This window comes from Chelmon rostratus, chromosome 11, assembly GCF_017976325.1.
Source record: "Chelmon rostratus isolate fCheRos1 chromosome 11, fCheRos1.pri, whole genome shotgun sequence".
Taxonomy (NCBI): Eukaryota; Metazoa; Chordata; class Actinopteri; order Chaetodontiformes; family Chaetodontidae; genus Chelmon; species Chelmon rostratus.
This window is the reverse complement of record NC_055668.1, coordinates 24842407-24863600: the sequence shown is the minus strand read 5'-3', so window position 1 is coordinate 24863600 and position 21194 is coordinate 24842407. Positions and strand designations below refer to the sequence as shown.

At 44.6% G+C, this 21194-nt stretch overlaps 1 protein-coding gene across 1 annotated transcript in view; it reads left to right on the top strand.

The window, feature by feature from the left end:
• The window catches only part of atrnl1a (attractin-like 1a), a 246474-nt gene that overhangs the window by 212847 nt on the left and 12433 nt on the right, over positions 1-21194 (top strand). The window contains exon 29 of the mRNA XM_041947414.1: positions 15388-15502. Coding sequence (XP_041803348.1) covers positions 15388-15502 — 115 coding nt within the window. The remainder of the gene's footprint in view (positions 1-15387; positions 15503-21194) is intronic.

The window sequence follows — 21194 nt, the reverse complement described above, 5'->3', positions numbered from 1 at the left end:
CTGAGCAATCTTAATCCGTCCACTAAGATTCCTTCAGTTATTCCTCCAAATGAAGCAGCAGCCAGTCATGAGAGCGGAGGCAGACCAACCTGAATCACTGACAAAACTTATAGATGGCGGCTCAGAAGTGTGGAACTGCGCTATAGTGTGCTGCCCGGCTGCCATATTCTTTCTCATTAGGCCGTTTCCTCAGTATACAGCCTTTTCTTCTCTGCCCCCTTAATGATGAGTGTGTTTCTCTGTTCTCCTCTTTTCTCCGTGATCGATATCTCCGCTCCTCCTCCTCTTCCTCTACAATCCGTCAATACTGAATTTGGAGGGGGGAAAAAAGCCTTTTCAGGAATGATGATGGCCTTTGGAGCGTTGTTATGTGGGTGCACATGCATCTAGGCGTGTGTGTGTGTGTGTGCACATTTATACAGTACAAGAGCGTGTGTGTGTGTGTGTGTGTGTGTGTGTGCAACCAGGTATGTATTTGTGTGTATATCCTCCCTGGTGGATGCAACTACACATCCTTGGCAGCCAGAAAACACATTAATCTTTCCAACACTAATAGTGAAAGGAGAAGTGGAGAGGACAGAGAAAGTGTGTGTCTTTGTGGGTGTGTGCGTCTGGAGGAGGCGGAGGAGGAGGGGGTGAATGAAAGATATACTCCACCTCCCGAATTAAGAAGAGGCAAAAAAAAAAAAAAAGTTTGGCTTTCATGAGGCATTAGAGGGATGATTAATTTGGCGTCTGAGAGAGAGAGATGGAGGGAGAGAGGGATGGATGGAGGGGGAGGGAGGGAGAGGTTGCGGAGTGGCCCCTCCGTCCTCCCTTGCGGTAATAGGATTGTTCGCTCACCGACGTGCTGATTAAAATGGAAATTCAACGCAACCGCCGACTCACACACACACACACACACACACGTCTCTCTCTCACTCGTACACAAACACACACATTCATACAATGTGCTTAATATGCAGGTGTGTGGAGACAAGGATGTGACCCGTTGTCCCACGCTGAGGACCGGGAGAGGACGGAGAAGAGGAAAGAACAGGGACAAAAAAAAATAAACAGGTAGAGAGAAGTGATGATCGAGAGAGAGAGAGAGACGTAGAGGGAGAAGCAGAGGCAGAGAGGGTGAAAACAGGATGACAAACACAATATGGTGGAAATTTAGTGGAGAGAGGCATGCAGAATGAGAGGGAGGGGTTATTTCAGATGTGAAGACATCCAGGCGGAAAAGTCCAAATCATTGTCTGCAAAGACGCGCTAATACGATGTCTTTTAACGGCATGTTTGTGTGGATTTGATGGACATATTCTTTGTTCTCGGATCTGCAAGATGCATTCCAGTATGTTTTATGATGACTTGCTTCCACCGGAGTATCAAGACTACGAGTGTCAGCATGCTAAGCTACGTTTACATTGTGCAAAATCATCTCGAGGGCCGTATCCCAGCGTGGGCCCGGTTACCCAGCCCTGATCTGCCCCCACAGGGGTTTAGTTTTTGATACCAAAGGCTCCAGACACATGAACAAAGACATTGTTGCTGTTTTCGTATGCATGCATCTTGATGTAGGAAGAATATAATGAGCCCTGCATGAGTGGCAGCCGGAGCACATCCGAGGTTTGTTATAATGAGTCCTTACACCTAAACAACACATGAGAGGCTTCCAGAACAATCAGTGTGACTGTTCCAGTGATACTCATATGGGGTGTGATCTGCCAAACTGTTCTCATCCCCAGAGCGCCAAATACCGACACAACCGCTCCAGCCGTCCAACACTGTTTCATCCCGGTGATGCATGAAGCCTCCCTGCTGGAAATCCTTTCTAACACATGGTTTATGTTGTAAAACGGTCGTAGTTTGGTCTGGTTTAGGCACCAAAACTACTTGATTAGGTTTCGGAAAAGATTGTTCACTTTTGGTGTTTGTTCGAGCCATCCATCCACCCAACCTCCCTCCATTTGTGAACTTTCTTGCTCTTTATACTACGTCACCTTGCTCTGGGCGTCTGATATTGCCATGGATGGGTTTACAGTGGAGTTAGCTTAGCATCTCAGATGCTAAAGGACCTCAGACCTTGTGTCTCGTTATGAGAGCCCAACAGGCCTTACAAAGCGTCTGTATTTGACGCTCAGGCTCGATCTGCCATCTCTGCGGTTAGGGTCTGTTAAATTTATGCAACTAGATAAAATTAGGAAAACATCACTGTCATGGTATTTAATGACCTGTTGGTGTAGACACGAGCCACAGTCTGACCTTCCTGCTAAGACCTGACAGCTCGTCACCAGTGAAATAACAGCTGTAGACGGTTCATCTGACACACCTAACGTGAAGAAATGAGCTAAAGAGAAGACGTGTCAGTCTGTTGGAGGAGTGGGACCTCCACTCTGATTGTACAGGGTGTAACTGAGCGGAGCTGCTTCCACAGACAGAGAGACTGACTGCAGAGCACTGAAGCCCACTAACAGTCAGTGCTGAGGAAGCTACTTTGAAAGCATCCACACTTACTTTACACTGGAAGGAGCTGAACTACAGCGAAGCTACTAACTCAAGTTCAAACTACTCTGTAAAAAATGAGCAACGTGACGATGGACATGTGATACAAAACTCTAACAAAATGTCATACAGAAAAGTCACATGCCAACAAAACTTTTAGTTTACTGCAAAAAGTGCCCACTTTCATACAAATAAATAAATAAAAATTAGAAAAATATCCAACTACTCATGAGAAAGTGAAATAAGATCAGCTGTCAAATGGAAATTTAGAACATCCATGTACAGTATATCATGTCTTTGTAGCAATAAATGGCTGCCTTACTTTTTATCTGTTTGGCTCGATTAGTGATAATGTGACGACTGAAAGGTTCAGGACTTATTAATTCAGGATTGTTGTAGCCGGTTTCAGTTTAATTATGTGAGTAAGTCCAATGAGAACGAATCAATTACGTTGGAAAAGAGGTTTACAATATGGGTAGTTTGATTTATTGTCCAGCCATATGAAATATTTTGCAACCACGTTGCACCTCTGTAGTGTATACTCTGTAGAGAGAAGCAATATGCAGAAGTGCAGAGAAGAAGAAGACGAAGAAGAAGAGAGGTGCAGTTAGAGGATGGCAGGGAGGCAGACGGAGTGTGTGACTGTTGGAGGCAGCAGAATCTATGGACAGATTAATACTCTAATAGATGGAAATTGTAAATAATTAGCTGTAATGGTGCATCCAGGCTCTCGGAGCAGTGGGCTGATTCAACATGACACTCGATCCCGGTCCCACTCTGGGAGCCTTCAAACACCACTAAGCGATTCGCTTGACAAGCAGCCGACTCCGTTCCCACCAACACAGAGAGCAACTCTGAGCCACCGACTCCCAGCGGAGTGTGTGTGTGTGTGTGCGTGCGTGCGTGCGTGTGTGTGTGTGTGGTTAAAAGGATATCATTCCTCATTTCTCCTCCTGATTTCAGCCACGTCATCTTCTCTCTCGTTCGCCTCCGCCTCGTCATCTCTCCTTCTCCTGCCCTCCACCCTCCTGTTTTGTTCTCCTCCCCCTTCTTCTCCCTCCTCCTCCTCCTCCTCCTCCTCCTCTCATCTTTGCAGCTTTGCTGTTCACATTTCTCATCTTTTCATCCCCATGACTGTGTTCTCCTGCTCTTTTAAGTTTTTGCTCCTCTACTTTCTTCTCTTCCTTTTCATCCCCCTCTCTTTTCCTCTCCTTGCTCCCTGCCCCTCCTTTCACTGCCCTGTCTCTTGTCATAGCCTTGTTTCCTTCCCTTTCCTTTGCTCTTGTCTCCTCTGCCTCTTCCTTTTTTCCTCTGATCCTCATTTCCTTTTTATTGTCTTATCTCATTGTTTCCTCACTTTTTCGTGTCACCTCCTCTTCTCTCCTCATTTCCTCTTTTCTTTTCTATTCTCTTTTTTTCATCTGCTTTGTTTTCACTCCTTTTCTTGTTTGCTCTCCTCACCTTGTTTCCTTTTCCTCTCCTACCCTTTACTCTGCTCATTTCGTCAACTGTCCTTGTTTCCTTTCCTCACATCACCCCTCCTCTTTTTCTTATTGTTTTATCTGATCTCATTTCCTACCCTCTCCTCTCCTGTCCTTGTTTCCTCTCCTAATTTCCTCTCCTCTCACCACCACAATCTTATTGTTTTCTCTCTCATTTCCTCTCCTCGCTCCCTCTCCTCTCCTCTCCCCATCACTCTTCTTTTATTCTTTTGTCCTCTCCACTTCTCTCCTCATTTCCTTTCCTCCCCTCTACTCTCCTATCATCATCCCTCTTCTTTTTCTAATTGTTTCCTTATTTCCTTTCCCCTCCTCCTTTACTCTCATTCCCTCGTTTCACTCCTCATTTCCTCTCCTCTATTTGTTTCCTCCCCTAATTTCCTCTCCTTCTTTCTCTCCATATTTTTCTAACTCCTTGTTTTCTCTCCTCACTTCCTGTCCTCTTCTCATTTCCTCTCCTCTCCTCATTCCTTTCCTCTCCTTATTCCTGCTCCTCATTTCCTCCTCTAACTCCTTGTTTGCTCTCTTCTTTTCCTCTCTAACTCCTTGTTTTCTCTCCTTATTTCCTCCTCTAATTCTTGTTTCCTCTCCTCATTTCCTCCTCTAACTCCTTGTTTGCTCTCTTCTTTTCCTCTCTAACTCCTTGTTTTCTCTCCTCATTTCCTCCTCTGATTCCTTGTTTCCTCTCCTCATTTTCTCCTCCAACTCCCTGTTTACTCTCTTCTTTTCTTCTCTAACTCTGTTTCCTCTCCTCATTTCCTCCCCTAATTCTTTGTTTTCCCCCTTATTTCCTTCTCTTACATCTTGTTTCCTCTCCTCTCCTTGTTGCTTTCCTCTCCCCTTCTTGTTGCTTTCCTTTCATCTCCTTGTTGCTTTCCCCTCCTCTCCTTGTTGCTTTCCTCTCCTCTCCTTGTTGCTTTCCTTTCCTCTCCTTGTTGCTTTCCCCTCTTCTCCTTGTTGCTTTCCTCTCCTCTCCTTGTTGCTTTCCCCTCCTCTCCTTGTTGCTTTCCTCTCCTCTCCTTGTTGCTTTCCCCTCCTCTCCTTGTTGCTTTCCTCTCCTCTCCTTGTTGCTTTCCTTTCCTCTCCTTGTTGCTTTCCCCTCCTCTCCTTGTTGCTTTCCTCTCCTCTCCTTGTTGCTTTCCCCTCCTCTCCTTGTTGCTTTCCTCCCCTCTCCTTGTTGCTTTCCTCTCCTCTCCTTGTTGCTTTCCTCCCCTCTCCTCATGCCTCTGTGTGTTTGTACATTTTAAATCTGAAGGTGTGGCGTCGTCAGGATGATGCTGGAGGACAGCCTGCAGGAGTTGTCACGCAGACAGCAGAACGTCCTCTCTGCAGGGCCGTTTTGTTTACTTGTTTACAAGATGCAGATGACAACAAACTGTTTATGAGACATGAAGAACAGCTTTTATGAGGAGGAGAAAAACAGGGGGGAGGAGAGGGGACGAGGCACGGCATATCTCCTGTTGGATCTGTCTGATTATAGGGATAAAGATACCACTTTGTGCCGGAAAATCTCCTCTCACTCCCCGAGCTTGAAGGGATTTTCTTTTTTCTGAGAAATACCTCAAACATGTCCGCCTGCTCCCTCCGTCTGCCTCTCCTCAGGCTACGAGCTCGATTCAGACACAAATGGCAAACAGCATTTTTCACTTGTTTTATTCATTAAAAGAAAACGGCTCCCTTTGAAATGCCACAAAGAACAGCTCGGCTACACGTGCTCACTCTGTCGTTCGCTCGCTCGAAAGGTCAGAGGTCGTGAGCGCTTTGCTGGGTCTCTCAATTGGGAATACTGGCTGATCTTAGAGAAGGCTTGTGTTAAATTACACCGGTGGATGTGAAGATGTTGTTTTGAAGTGTCACAGTGAGACGAGGAAGAAGAGAAAGTGATCAGACACTGACACTCCATCATGATCTTCGTGTTAATGTATGTTATCATTACCACCTAACTAAACATAAATGTCAGCCCTTGTTAATTATTTTTATGAACTGCACTCGCTTTCTGCTGAAAGGCTCAATCTGTGCAACATAAACAAAACACTTGAACCTGCTAACACACACGTCCGACACATCTTTTCATACACAGACAAGCCAAACAAACGCTGTTCAGCGTCATATTCACATCCTGATGCCTCTAATCAGCCTTGATCAAAAAAGATGAACGTCCTCCCTGTGAGACCTTGATTATTTACAGGACGACGATCAGCTACCGGGAGTTTCCTCGTCGACAGGCCGGACTACCTGCAGCATTGCCCAACACTCTGATCTCACTTTTCTCTCTCACTGTTCTACCTTTAAAAGCACAGCTAAATAGCTACGATGTCCTTTTGCTGCACTTTGAAGACATTCAGTCGATACATTCACACTTTAAACAATCGAGCACATTAATTTACTTTCAGACGTCTTCATTTCTAAAATAAGTGTGCATTGTTTTCCCCCCGTACAGATAAATGATGCTCTGACATGTCGGTTGGCGCTGTGCCTCTGTTTCCACCCGCAGAAAAAACAGACTGCTTATCAAGCATGAGCAGCCTAATTGCTTCTTCTAAAGTGCCATTTAACAATATTTATCCACCCGTCAGGCACCAACAATGATCCAGAGGTCGTCATGGGTCCAAAGTGTTGGATCTGACCCAAAACATTTCTTTTTTACGTTTACTTCAAGACACAGACATGCAGAAATGATGCTCCACTACTTAACGAGCAGCAACGGAGGAAAAGAGCAGAAATACATAATAATAATAATATAACATTTATTTGTAGAGCACCTCTCATAGAGGAACTGCAGCTCAAAGTGTTTTACAACAAAGAAATCCCTGAACCAAGTGAGAGCTTCCCATAGAAAAGACAGAGTGGACATAAAAACAGAGATAAAAATGAATGGAAAGTGAGATGGAGGATAAAACCCACTTGATTATAACCGTCAAAGTAAGATAGAACAAGGATGAAAATGAGAATAAAGACAATGCATAAAACCACAGAATAAAATAATAAAATATAGGTTAAAAAAATAGAGAACACAGAATGCGTAAAATCAAGTAAAATACAATGATTTAAAAAAAAGTGCAGCTGTGCATCAGCGTGAGGCAAAGCATGAAAAGCTTGAGACCTGTGTCAGGAAGTCCCGGCCAGTTAAAGGCTGATTGACATGCAGTAGTTCTTCATGTAAAGTACTCAGGTATTACACCTGTTGACACACAGAGCGGAGCGGTACACCGGGACTCGCTCTGGATCCCAGGTACCCTGAGTATATTTGGACAGCACACTTCCATTCAGAAGCACACCAGGAAAAAAAATCCTTAAATTTCAAAAGAAAGTGTGTAGCTGAAGCACGCACACACACACACACACACACACACACGCACACACACACACACACACTCTATCTGTCTCGCTGCCTGATCAGCACCATTTCCTCTCAATGCAGCCGGCTCCCCGGGGAGGACAGCGACAGATACAGACAGAGAGAGGAGGAAATGGGAAAAAAAGGGGTTTTGGATGGAGAGAGGATTGGACACGACAATTTTCTGCCCCGCGGGGGTGGACACGCATGGCCGGTCTAATCGGCTAAGGAGGGCACGACAGGGGGGCACTCTCCACACCTCAGGGGTCAGAGAGCGACGCCGTGTTTGTGTATGTGTGTTTTCCCACGCGTGTGGCTGTCTGAGATGTGTTGGACAGGAAGGCCGGTCAGGGTTCAAAGCCCCCCAATCCAGGATTGAGCCCTTTGTGTCAGTTTAAAGCCACTTAAAATGCCACCAGGGAGGAAGAGAAAGAGAGGGGAGGGCGAGGAAGAGGGGAGGTGATCATTTGTGACTGTCTTCAATATTGCTGTTGTCGCTGTTCGAATCGAACATGCCAATAAAATGCTACTGAGTCCTAATAAATCATTATTTTTAAGGCAAAATATAAAAGTTTCCATAAAACTTGATTTGAAGGGTTTTCTAAAGCATTTTTTATGCCTTATCCACTCAAAACTTTTGTGTTTCTCAGCCAACAAGAGGTGATCATATCTCAGTTTAATCTGTAGTTTTTAGGTGCTTCTGTTAGAAAGGATTCAGATTTAGATTTAATGCTCGTTTCAGATTCAGCAGATCAAACCTAACCTACATAGCGGTGCTTGTTTGCTCTGAACAGAGGAGCGTTAAAAGTGTAACATCCAGATAATCAGCGTAACAAAGATCCTGCTGCGTACTGAGATTGTGCCCGCGGCTTTTGTTGATATGAACAAAGATAGTTTGAAGAGATGCACTCGATACACGAGTTCTAGTGCCTTTATTTTTCTCTCCTGTTTGACTCATAGCTGTGTGTGTGTGTGTGTGTGTGTGTGTGTGTGGTTTTGGTTACAGAGTGAATATTCTGCAGACGTCTGGACAGCGCAGCGTTTCAGTGTGACGCAGGTCTGAACTACGTGATGATTGTTATTGAAGGTGCACGGCTAAAAAAAGTTGAACACACCCAGAGTTTGTCCGGCAGCGTGTTGATAATGTCACTTCGACAGAATGAGCGTTGGCGACAGACAAGAAGAGGTGGAGAGGATGAGACAGACAGAAATGGAGACAGATAGAGCGACAGAGAGAAGAGGCCATTAGGAGGAAGAGGAGAGAGTGAGAGTGATGGAAGTAATGGGCAACGCGGAGAGGCCCGACAGTGAAGTCTGTAAAGGACAATAAGAGCTACGTGGAGCAGAGCAGAGGAGGGGATGGAGGGTCATCATCACGCTGTCATTATGCTAATTTCTCTGCGGATTCATCCTCTTTGACCTCCAGCCTCATTGTGAAAGAATTCTGTTTGTCGCGGTCGTGATTGTTTCCTCGCTGTGAGACTTAAACAACTCGAGGAAACATGTTGTTTCCACTAATGTGCGACGTGACTGTCAGATGCTCTGGCTCGCTCATGTTCCAGTAAACTGAATGGATGTAATTGATCAGATAGTTGCATCTTGTTCAATGTTTCAGCAAAATCCTGAGCACACCGGTCAGTCCCTGACCTCCCAGCCCGCTGAGCCGTCTTTAACGTTTTTATTCCTTCACTCATTTCCCTTCTTTCATCTTTCGCTCTGTCTCTTGGTGTTCATACCTACAACAAGGCTACAACTCATGGTTGCTTTCATTTTTAGGATCTGTCGATAAGTTTTACGATTAATTAGACAAATCCTTGATCTATAAAATGTCTAAAAAAGCTGAAACCTGCTCAGTTTTGTTCTTTTGTCCAAAACCCAAATATGTTGAAGTTATGACATAAAGCAGAAAAAAGCAGGAAATGTGCACAATTTGAGAAGCCAGAGCCTTGACTTAAATGATGCACTGGTTATCAGAATTGATTATTTTTCTGTTGATTCATTAATCAGTTAATCAACTAACCGTCTCTGCCCTACTAGAAACACATGCACACTACTACGTGCACTACCGTTTTTTTTTTTTAAAAGCAGCCTTTAAAAGTGAAATCCTTTGGCGAAGAAGCAAATAAGGACACATACATGAAACTATTTAACAAAGTCTGAACATGTTCTTCATCCAGAAACCATTGTGGTTACTCACAGAAGGCCTTTCCTCCTCCCGCTGGAAGCACGGAGGCGACGCCACCTGCATGCTAGCTTTAGCATTAGCGCTGCTAATTACAGCTGTGTTTGAAAGTATGGAGCCTGTTGTGAGATGTAATGTTCACTTATTCTTCAGCGAAAAGGAGGATGGAACAAGATGCATGAAGAACCAACCCAGACATGTTAAAGCGCTTCTAATGCCTTCATGCAGTGACACATTGTTGAGAAGTGTGTGTGTGTGTGTGTGTGTGTGTGTGTGTGTGTGTGTGGGAGCTGACCGGCACATTCATCACACCGTCTCCTGTGGAATTGAATTTCACGAAGCAATAACCTGTTACTTTAACCTCACCTCCAAACTCTCCAGACCCGTCACAGAGCCCAGTCACCCAAAAACTAAAACAGAACTGCTTCTGAAAGGCGATGATGGTGTAAATGGTTTCTCCACAAGAGCAGACTGCTGGGAGGTGGCTGGGAGGTGGCTGGGAGGAGCGGGTGGAGGAGCTTCGGCTGGATCTTTGGATTATTTCGGCACATCTTGTTGAGTTTGCTGTAACATGTCTACACTTCTCATGCCTTCCACAACAAAGGCATGAAGGTATTTTCATGCCTCGCTCGCTGTCCGCCAGTGGATTACTCGTCTGTTTGGATGAAGAATTTGCACTTTAAGTCAGTTTCACTGCATCCAGAACAGAAAATCAGAGAAAGCTGTTGGAAAACACGGCTATAGCAGCTATTCAGAGGAAGATAAACTTTTGGCTCAATTTCCTGTGGCCTCAGACAATTTATCCATCATGATGCTGCCGCCTATAAATACTGCTCAATTGTCCACTTTGTTCGTCTCTGGGACAAAAACGGGACGACTGCCTTGTTTGAAGCGAGAGCAAGAGACAAAAGGCGAGGAGGCGTGGAAGAGAAAAGCAGCGAGAGGAGGAAGGAAGCTGTGAGGAGAGGAGATAAAAGGAGGAGAGAGGTGAGACTGACACTTTGTTGAATGACCTCGCTTCGCCTGAAACGAAATGTTCCTCTTTTCTCCGTTTCTTCTTCGTGATAAATGAAAGGAGAAAGCAAACAGACGGAGGAAATGGACTCGAAAGATGCTGCAGCGTGAACTGACCTTGCCTGAGCTTCCTTTTTCTAGCTGTTTTACTGTAAAACAAATAATAAATAAAAAGCTGTTCCTCGGCTGCAGCACCAGTTAGGCTACGTTCTTTTCTTCTCTACCACAAAAGCATGTTGATGCAAACACTGACCACGAAGATGAAGAAGGTAAAGTGGAGGACAGATTCAATGCTGCCATGATGATGCTGCTGCTGGTCACCAGGTTTACGCCACTCGTCCCTCTGTTCTGACAGTGTGACGAATTAACCCATGCAGCGCTGCCTCATATAACTGTATAATGTGTCTTCAAGGATGGAAGAAGACGCTGCATGTACTTGTCCACATATATGAACAGTAGTCGACAGTAGCAGAAGCTCCAGAACACCGAGAGCAGGCTGCTGGTGGCGTTGTGAGGCTAACAGAGCCGTGAAGCTGCAAAGGTCACCTTGTACATCTGTATCAGTGTGGTTGGATGCTATTCGCCAACACGCTGCTGTGCATTCAGGAGCAGCTCAATACAAAACTGTTATAGTGTGTGCAAGTTGGAAGAAAATTGACTCGTAAGAGACTTTGGCTCAGTTACGAGTGTTAAACATGAGCTTTGTGTTGGTTAAAGGACATACATGATGTAGCAGACAGCATGAAATCATCAACCAGACTTTTTAAAAAACCTGCTGCTCACCTTTTATGCAGGAAATAGTTTTGCGTGCAGGAAATAGTTTTGCGTGCAGGAAATGATCCAGTGGGATCAATGGAAGCACCGGCTGAACGGGCTGAAGATGGCACCAAAACCTTCACGGTGAAAAAGCAACAACCTGCTGGATTATTTCCAATAATTCTTTATAGAGTGAAATTGCTCAGTATTGCCAAGTAGCCAATTTCAACATTGCACTCAGTCAGCAAAAACTGTTGTCTGGGCTTAAGTGGCACTTGATATTTAAAATATAAATAAAAAGAGAGAGAGAGGCCCTGCTCTCTGTCTCTCTCTCTCTCTCCCCCCTCCAGGTCAGAACCTCTGTTCTCTTCAGCTCTACTTAGTGACTGTCAGCTGAGAAAGCTTTTATACTGGACTGACAGCTCAGCAGGATTTTACTATGGACTTGGATGCGTACCTGGACTCCACCCACCTGACTCTCCTTTCTAACCTTACTGACCCCCCTGCTCCACCCCTCTTTTCTCCCCTCTGTTCATTTCTGCCTCTCTCTTAATTGTCACTTGTGGTCTCTCTCTCTCTCTCACTTACTATGATTAGGTTGGGAAAGGAGCCAGAGAAAGCTCTTACAGTCGTCACACCACCCTGGCTACGCTTCATCATTGACTCACACACACACACACACACAGTATGCGTTGGCACAAACACAACACTTAAAGATTCAAACACACACACACACAAAAAAAACTTCTCTGCTGTTAGATTTGTCATTTTGCTAAGCAGCCTGTCATTAACCACTGAACTCAAGTAGTGCAGTGTGTGAGGCGTGTGTGGGGGGGTTCAACCTGCTAATGGAAGTGTACACACACACACACATCAGGTGTTCAGCCACTGTGTGTGTGTGAAACATATGAAGTAGCTCTTTGCTGTAACTAGTGAGCAGCACTGTAATGTGAGTGTGCTGGAATCGTTTGTTTCTGCACACTCACATGTTGTTTTAAATCCAACATCTCTGCAGAGCTGCTGCACCAATAAGAGGAGACGAATGTCGCAAGATGATGTGAGCAGTTTAAGAGCATTAAATGCATCTTTGAAAGCACCTAAATTCAGCATATGAGCCGGTCGTTAAGGATCCACAGGATGATTAGTGAGTAACGACAGACCCTGTTGAGAAATTCATCAGTTTTACATCATTAGAATGAAAACTGGTCTTTATCTGCAAGCACGTTCAAATTTATTCTATATTGAGATTTTTTTTTAAATTAAAGGAATAAATAGATTTAAAAAATGATTTTTTCTTTCATGCTTGAGTAGCTGCTCGACTTAGAGAAATGCACTCCCGTGACCTCTGCTCGACCTGTTGCTCTGCAGGTATCGCCACTGTTTACTTACGTGTGAATTTTAATGACCTTCTAAACAACCAAGTGATTTCCTGGAGGAAATAGTGTCTCGTAAACATGATGTAATGTTAACATGATCGCGTGTGTGTGTGTGTGTGTGTGTGTGTGTGTGTGTGTGTGTGTGCGTGTGCGTGTGCGTGCACCAAAGATCAAAGGAGCTGGTGGATTGAAGCTACACACACACACACACAAACTAAAGTGAGTAGCTGTTGCTTAGGAACTATGCTGACAGTTGGCACCATGACGTAAATAAACAAGTGAACATTAGAATATTTGTGCATGTCACGGTCAAAATGTGTGTGTGTGTGTGTGTTTTACAACATGATTTCACTGCCAACAAACACGAGTTTTTCATTTTGCGTCACTGCTCTCGTCTCCATTTTCTTCTCTTCATTCTTCAATCAGAACAATGACTCATTGTTTCGTCTCAATCGGCAGAAGGAGCGCTCGCTAATAGGAAGTCGTAGTTCCAGTCAGTTGAGTGTGTGTGTGTGTGTGTGTGTGTGTGTGTGTGTGTGTGTGTATGTATGTATTTGTGTGTTTTAGTTAGTGGGGAATTCATCATTTCCTGACACTCTGAAAACACTAAACAAACAGCGGAGCCTCTAGCCTCTAATTACGCCGTACGCTCCAGCACTTAAACTTATTAGCACCAGAGGGGGTGTTTACGTGTGTGTGTGTGTGTGTGTGTGTGTGTGCTCGTACCAAGGTGGTCCAAGTTCTATGTTGTGTGAAGTTGGTAACGGCTTTGATAGCAGCGTGTTAATGCGTCCTCTAATGACTCTGTACACATGCCAGCTGGGTGGTTGACACACTGCTGTATTTTTTTAAGTGTTGGACGGTTCAGTTCAGTCACACAGATGATTTTGGAGTATTTGGAATTGAAGGTCACCCGTACTGATTAAATATTCGGACGGCCGTTCTGCTGTTGTAAACCTTTACTTACAGTTATTGAGCACAGATGGTCTTTTCCTCCACAGTTACCCGCTTTATATTTATGCGGTTTGACACAGTTGTGCTGTGAACTGCCCGTTTCAGTCCCGACACTTTACCGCTGGCCCCCGGCAGCTCACAGCTTCAGCGTGTTCAACACTGTTTGTGTTTCAGAGGAAGAAGAGACGGCAGTCTGGTAGAAACAGGAGAAATCGAGCATGTGGTCATGTTAAGATAACTCGCAGCACTTTGCAATCGTTAATATTGGTTAAATATTGAAAAAGTTAGTGAACCACGGGGCGGGACGTGTACATAACAACATGTCGGATGGAGGACCACCACCCAACCACTTCTGTGTGGTGCACCACACTTCCTGGACTGGGAAAAAATATTTAGGATTAAACAAGCTTAATTTCTGTGCAGCACAACACCACATAAAAACACATGAAAACACAGTAACAGCACGTGATATGTTGTGTTGATATGTGGGTAAGACAGTCACATAAAGAGCAGCGACATGGCTGCGGCTTGTGTTGTTCTGTCACATCAACAAGAACAAGTCAAAGGCCTACGGTCGTCACATGACCGGACAGATCTGCTCGTCACTCAGAGCGAAGGGATCGAAATCAATAAAGAGAGAGGAAAACACGTAACCAGGGAGGCGGTTCAAATATGTCTGTAAATACAAGCGTGTGGGCTCTTTCTATGTACGTGTACACACTATGTATACAATATGTATGTGTGTGTGCACTCCCCACAGACCACAGTAATAAACAGGGTGAAGCTCTGTGACCTCTGTGGTACAGAGCGGCAGAGGAGTCAAACCTGATCAATAACCCAATGACACTCCTCCTGCTCCTAAGTTCAGATGTAAGGAAACTCTATCCCAGCCATTAAATATTACTATACACACAGTCAGCCCCAAAGGCACTGTGCAGGCGGGTATTATAGTGCACTGATGAGGGTTCATTTTATTTTACATTTTACTCTGCAAGTATTTGGCAGTTTCATAATCTCCCAGTTTTTTTTTTATTTCATAGTAACTTACTTTATATTATTCTTTATATTATTATTTGCTGTTCTTGGCTCATCACTCAGGTCAGAATGTGTTTAAACTGAATTGATTCTGTAATAAATTTGTACGTACAATTTGTACATCTGCAAAAATCCACAAAGCAATATCCAAAACACAACACTGGGCGTTTTGGTCCCATCCTGCTAACAATACCTGTGACTAATAATAGACTTGTGTACTGTTTTGTGTGGTTCTCTTCTGATTGGCGTGTCATCTCTGTTTGGAACGTGATCGATGTTATAAATGAGAAAAGCTGCATGCTCAGAACAGATGTGACGGCTGATATCTAAACATGTGCACTCACACACTCGCAGGGCGACGGACAGAGCGATCTCCTAACTGTCTGATTAGCTGCACAGCAGGTGGAGCTCCACGGGCTGCCAGCGAGCCTTCTCTCCCCAGCTGGGAGCTTTGATCATGGGGAGGTGGCAGCAGGGATCTGGATAGTACGGCGTGAGCTCTGGGTGTCTGAGTGTCTGCTACATCCTTCAGATAGCTCTGTTAGCTTGAAAGGAGCGCCGTGCACCTTCCCATACACACAGACTTACACAAAGAGTGATGCTACTGGTGTCAGCACCTGCTCTGATGTTGTCTGAGGGGGTAAAAAACATACATGTCACCATTCTGTCCACCATAAACCATCTTAAAATGCTCTTTAATTCAATGCACTCATCGTGTACTTGTTTGTTGGTCCTTTGTGTGTGCAGGCGGCGCCAAAGCCCATAGCCATGGAGCCATGCTGGGGGAGCAGAGCGGGAGTTCTCACAGTGCTGCTGTATCTGCCCAGAGTCCCGTCTGGAATACCTCCCCCAGGACAGTCGGGTACGATTCACACAAATACACAAAGACAGACAAGTGAAGAACATAAAGTATATAGTTTCAGCTTGTAATCATCTCTTCTTTTAGGTTTTATTTGTTAATCTGTCCCGAGTTAGTTTATCTCCAACTCATTCCGATGACTTTGAGGATAAGTTTCCGAGTTTGGAAACTACATAAGTTCCCGAAGCTTCTGTGTACGTGTGGTTTGGACATCTGTGTAGTTTTACTTCTTCTGCAGTGTTGTGTCAGGTTTTTGGTGGGTCTGCCTGCTAATTCGATGTCGACAGTGTCTTTGCATGCGTCTCGTGTATTTTCTAGTAAGATGGTGCATAATATTCTGCTTTTCATTGGGGAAAAAGGTGCTGCGTCAATCATATTTTGTGTTGATAATTTGAAAAGGCAGATCGTGCATAAAGACCAGCTGCAGTATTTACGCCCAACTGTCAGACATTTAGCAGGCACAGCTGATGTGAGTCTTTATGTTCAAGTGTAACAAATATCAACTCTCCTCCTGGTGATTCCTTCATTTTCATTTGATCGTCGCTGCTGTCGTAAACTGTCAGCTGTCTCTGATCCATGAAATCCCACATCGTCTTCATTGTGGGCTCACAAAAACCCAGTCCACACCATTTGTGATCCTTTTACAAGTTGGACCTGTTTTCAGCAGCGAGCGCCGCTTCTCGTGTGCCTCGCGGCGGCTTCCCGTCACCTCTCATGTAAAACAGGCTCTGGCAGTTTAAAGAAAAGCAAAGTAAACACACTAAAACGTGACGGCATCCGAGGCATCATCAAAAGTGTCTTGATGTTTCCCGGCGCTGCCATCATTAGAACGGTCTGCAGACACGCAGCAGAGCAACGGGGTGGCTGAACAGTGTAGAAGGCTGATTTATAGCCCGAAGGTTACATGTTCAATCCCTGTGAGTCATATCTTCAGTCGAGGCAGACCAAACACATTGTTCTTTCAACCTGCAAGCACCAGCTTAATCCCTCAAACATGAACGCAGAGCTCTGGTCCATGGTCTCGATGGAGTTTATCCCTTATCTTAATTTTCTGAAGCACATCCATCAGTGGCAATTAAGGGAAAAGCGACGGCATGTTTTTTGTTTTTTTTTCCCGACAATCACATAATATTCAGCAGAGCACTCTGCAGGATTAGTGAGGATGTCATCAAGTTCAGTGAGTCATACAGGCGATGAGTAAACATACTTTTCCACATGTATTCTGTTCTGGTACAAGTTGTTTTTACTGGTCATTCGTTGGACAGAGGTCTTGATGAATATGCTGACGATGGATTAGTCATTGACTCGCTGGTCTGCAGGTCAAAGGATACCTTCTGTTTGACAAAACCTGGATTAGCCAGAACTGCTGTTGGGGATTTAACCCTGTATAAGTAGCTGGATAACGAGTATTGGCTGATACAGGATAGGTCACCAGGCGGAGTTCAGCTTCTTTACTTGTTGTTAGTCAATAACATAATTACAGGCAGCCATTAACTGTACATTCTGTTCTTGGTTTCTGAAATAAACACAAATTAATGGTACGAGTATCACAGCTTCTCGAGGAAGAAAATACTGAAACAAACCTACAATTCTCCATTCATTCATCTCCATTCAGTGATAAACAAAAAGATCCAAAATCGTATGATCCTAAAGAGTAAAACCACATTGAGAGGTTGTCAGAAAAATCACAAATGTGAAGCAGCAGCGACAATTTTATCGCTTTAATTCTTTATTTTTTGTGGGAAGTTTGATGCCGAGCATTCACACAAGTCCACTGGTGCCTTTCAGGAGCCGCGCTCTTATTACCACCACTGACGTGTCCTTGAGCAACGCCCCAAACACCCAGACTGATCTCGTCTGCCGGGGATCAAACTGACGCCCTTCTGGTCACATTGGTCCGTCTGTCCTGTGCAGTTAATTTCCTTGATGAAAACTATGACTAAACATGTTCGTCTGTGACCTTTTTTTCCCCAAGACGAGACAATGACGAGACGGCGCCGACATCATTAAGTCCGCCAATCTGTAGAGCCTCCCACTGTTGGGTGGTGAGGTGAGGGGTGTTTAGCTGGTTGCAGTCTGTAACCACTAGATGCCACTAAATCCTACACAGCGGACCTTTAAAGTTTCTTTCTCAATGAGATTAACCAAATGTTTCATTACAATCTGACACAATTTCCATTTCCCTGTAAAACTGGACTAAAATAGTTGTTTTCTTTGACTAAGATGAGACAGAAATGGCCACTGAAACGTGAGTAAAGGATAAAACCAACAGGATGAAGTTGCAAAACTCACACTGCTGTCACACAGCTGTGAGGAGTTTGTGCCTCCGGACAGAGACGGTCACCCTCCCTCTGTATTCAAGCTGTGTGTATTTTCTGATTAACAGTTTCCTACAAATGAAATCAAATGTGACGACCAGAATCCTAAAGTCTAACGACACGTTCGAGGTGTGTTCAGGCTCCAGGTTTCGACCGGCTGCACATCTGAACTGTGTGTAGAGATCATCTGCGTCCGTCTGCACTCAGTCTCAGCAGGAATCCATCAGTACTTCTCTCATGGCTCCTTTTTGTCCCCCCACTTGCAGTTTTAGCTGTTTGCTGCTGATTAATCAATTTGTTGATCAGCAGAATATAATTTGAACATTTTGACTGTCTGTCAAAACTAATTTACTGATTCTAGCTTCAAAGTTTCTGCTTTTTTCCATTTTCTATCTTTGTCCCTTGAATATTTTGGGGGTTTGAACTGCTTTGATTGGCTTTTTTTAGACTAACTGAATCAGAGATGGTCTGAAGTCGTGCATCTTTTTGTTTTAAAGAAAGTTTCAGCTGCTTTCTGTTGCCATTTGTGATTTTATTGTTTCACGGCGCTTCTGTAGGAAATTCTGAGCTACATAATTCAGAAAGCAGAAAGCGACACTGGAAAGCAGCAACATGGCAGCTTCTGCAGATGAACATGGCTGAAACCAGAATGCTTTTATATTGCGATAGCAGTGTGTTCTTCCTTTTAGCGTCAGCATGTTTTGTGATATCATGAATTATTCAGAAAAGCTCTTGACATGTGGCTCCCTTTAAAGAAGGTCTGATGTGGTTAGACCTGCCTGGTTTCCCTCCAACACTTGCTGTTGGATCAATTGTTCCCCTGAATGAGACATCCTGACTTTCCACAGGCTGAGCTCATGTTGCCGTTATAGACGTCGGACATGTGATATCCCCGACTCGCTGCAGCCGACCACCACGCGGCTGTAGAATTCACTGAGACGACAGCAGCACTTCCTCGCAGGCCTGCAGCTTTATGCGCCGTCAGCAAGAGGCCAATCTTCTCTCCCTCCAGCTCGTCTTCCACCTCCGTCAACCTCCGCCACAAATACATTTTTTCTCTCTTTATATTTTCCCACATCCCCTGCAGCTTTTGCAGCTTTTTGGGAGACTGCTGTCGGTTTGTCTGCTGGTGGTTTTGGTCTTTATGAAGTGGACTGTATGTAACCGGAGCAGGTGTGAGAAGCCTCCGTTCCCCCAGGCAGGAAGCGAAAACCTTCAACATGACCAGTACCTGACGGAGGAAAATGAGCGGAGCAGACGGAAAATGAAGCACTTTGCATGAAAGCATTTTTCTAAAGCCAGAGGGAACTTCACCCTGAAGCCTTTAAAACGAGGCAATATCACTGCAGACTAATACAGAGGAGGGGAAAGGGAATGAAACACGTCAGTGTGTGTGAGAATGAGTGTATAAGAGAGAGAAAGTAAAAGCTTTGCTGCACCCAGAGGTAATTATGATGATACAAAAAACCCCCCCTAGAGAGGTTAATGGTTTCTAGTGCATTAGGGGCAACTGGAAGAACAGTAAACAGCTCAAAGTGTCCAAGAAAGTGTGTGGAACTAATCTCTATCTTTACATAAAATCTCTATTTTATGTGAAGCTAAAGCACGAAAAAATGTTCCTGAGTCTGACCTTGCAACAGATGTGAACACCCCCAACCTCAATCAGAGCACAGCCACAATCACTGTCGTTCAAAAGGAAGGAAGAGAAACGGCTTTACAATCGAGCATGTTCAGAAGAATAAAAATGAAGGCAAACGTAAGATTTTTCACCCAATCTTCAATTAGAATGAATATTTCAGCAAGTACACAGGTTTGATCTCAACACCGGGACCAGTCCACTCCAACCCCCCCCCCCCCCCCCCCCCCCCCCCCCCCGCACTATGACGTGACTCAGGGGTTTGTTAAAAAATGCAAGGGGGCATGTTTTTCATGAAATAGAAATTCCTTGATTTCAGCATTGATTTAACCGATAGCCTCAGACAGCATAAGGTGTGTGTCCACAAAGTGTTTTCTCTGGCAGAAAAGCGCTCGGGAGCGCCGGGATGAAGCGCTCGTGCAGTGAGCGAGAAAAACGCTATTTGGACAGAAGCCCCGAGGCTACTGTTTCAAAACCAGAGAATAGACCGAGCAGAGCACTCACATAAGAGCGTAACACGAGCAGAGAGCTAAATATTTTCTGAATTTCTGACTCTCTGTCAAACTCGGCAGGGGGGACAGGTCAGCAGGTGCAGAAACTGATCGCCGTCTCCCTTTTGTTGCACTTATGGATAATGAGCTTCGTCGTCGTTGACTCCGGTAAAAATATAGCGCGTTTCCTCCCTCGCTGTGGGCTCTGCTCTGAGGTTATGCTGCTGTCCACAGCCACCTTCGTGCGAGCAGGCAGCAGCACAGAGAGTCCACTCATTATTTCCCTCTCTTCCAGAGGACATCCACTTTCTTCACCGGCAGCTCAAACAACGCTGTGTGCTGAGAAAGGAGCGTGCACTTTAGTGTTCAAGCCAAAATGGTATTCCTGCCTCGCTGTGCTGTGTAGTGATGTCAAGCATCCTTAAATTTTAGCAACTGAAGTGGTGAATAAAAGTTAACAATAGTAACAAAGACCAAACATGTGAAAATAAGATCCAGGTGGTAAAAAGGACTAAACCTGAACTTTTTCCTTCATAGTGATTTGTGCAGCTTTAGTTTGCTGCACTGTAGCAGACAGACAGCAATCATTCAGTTAAGGGTTAAAATGAGCAATCGAGCTGCTTTTACTGCAGTGTCATGATCAATGCCTTAATTCCAGTTTTTTTTATTTTATTTTAACAGCCATAATGGAGGTCAAATCATTGCATTTCTTCACATCCATCACACTGATCACACTTGAAGGTGTCTTATATCTAATTTTTGGCTCTCAGTTGTCGATGAGAAGCCTATTGGGGGCTTATTTGTTCCTTTTAGTCTTAGTCAGATGTTTTGATGTGAATGAAACCAACAGACATGCACAGAAATGCATGAGGTAGCACAGAAATAAGAATAACCGAGTCTCTAGAAAGATTAGAGCTTTCCCTAAAACTCAAACCCAAACCTGACAAACCGCTGAGTCTGAAGCCGGCTGGTTCTGCCAAAGTTTCAAACCTTAACTTGAACAGACGCCAAGAGCTATATTTTTTGCTTTATGTCATCCATTACTGACCATATGCTCCCCAGACTAATGCAACACTTAGTCACACTCCGGCTCTACCCACCGGGCATCGTGCATCTACTTGACATGACTTGCATCGATGCTGAAGATCGGCAGAGTCGGAGAGGAACTGAACCTGAAGCATTACTCTGCAAAACAGGCAACCCCAAACGCAATGCTGCTGTGAGCTGTCAGTTTTAGGTCATGTAGCAGA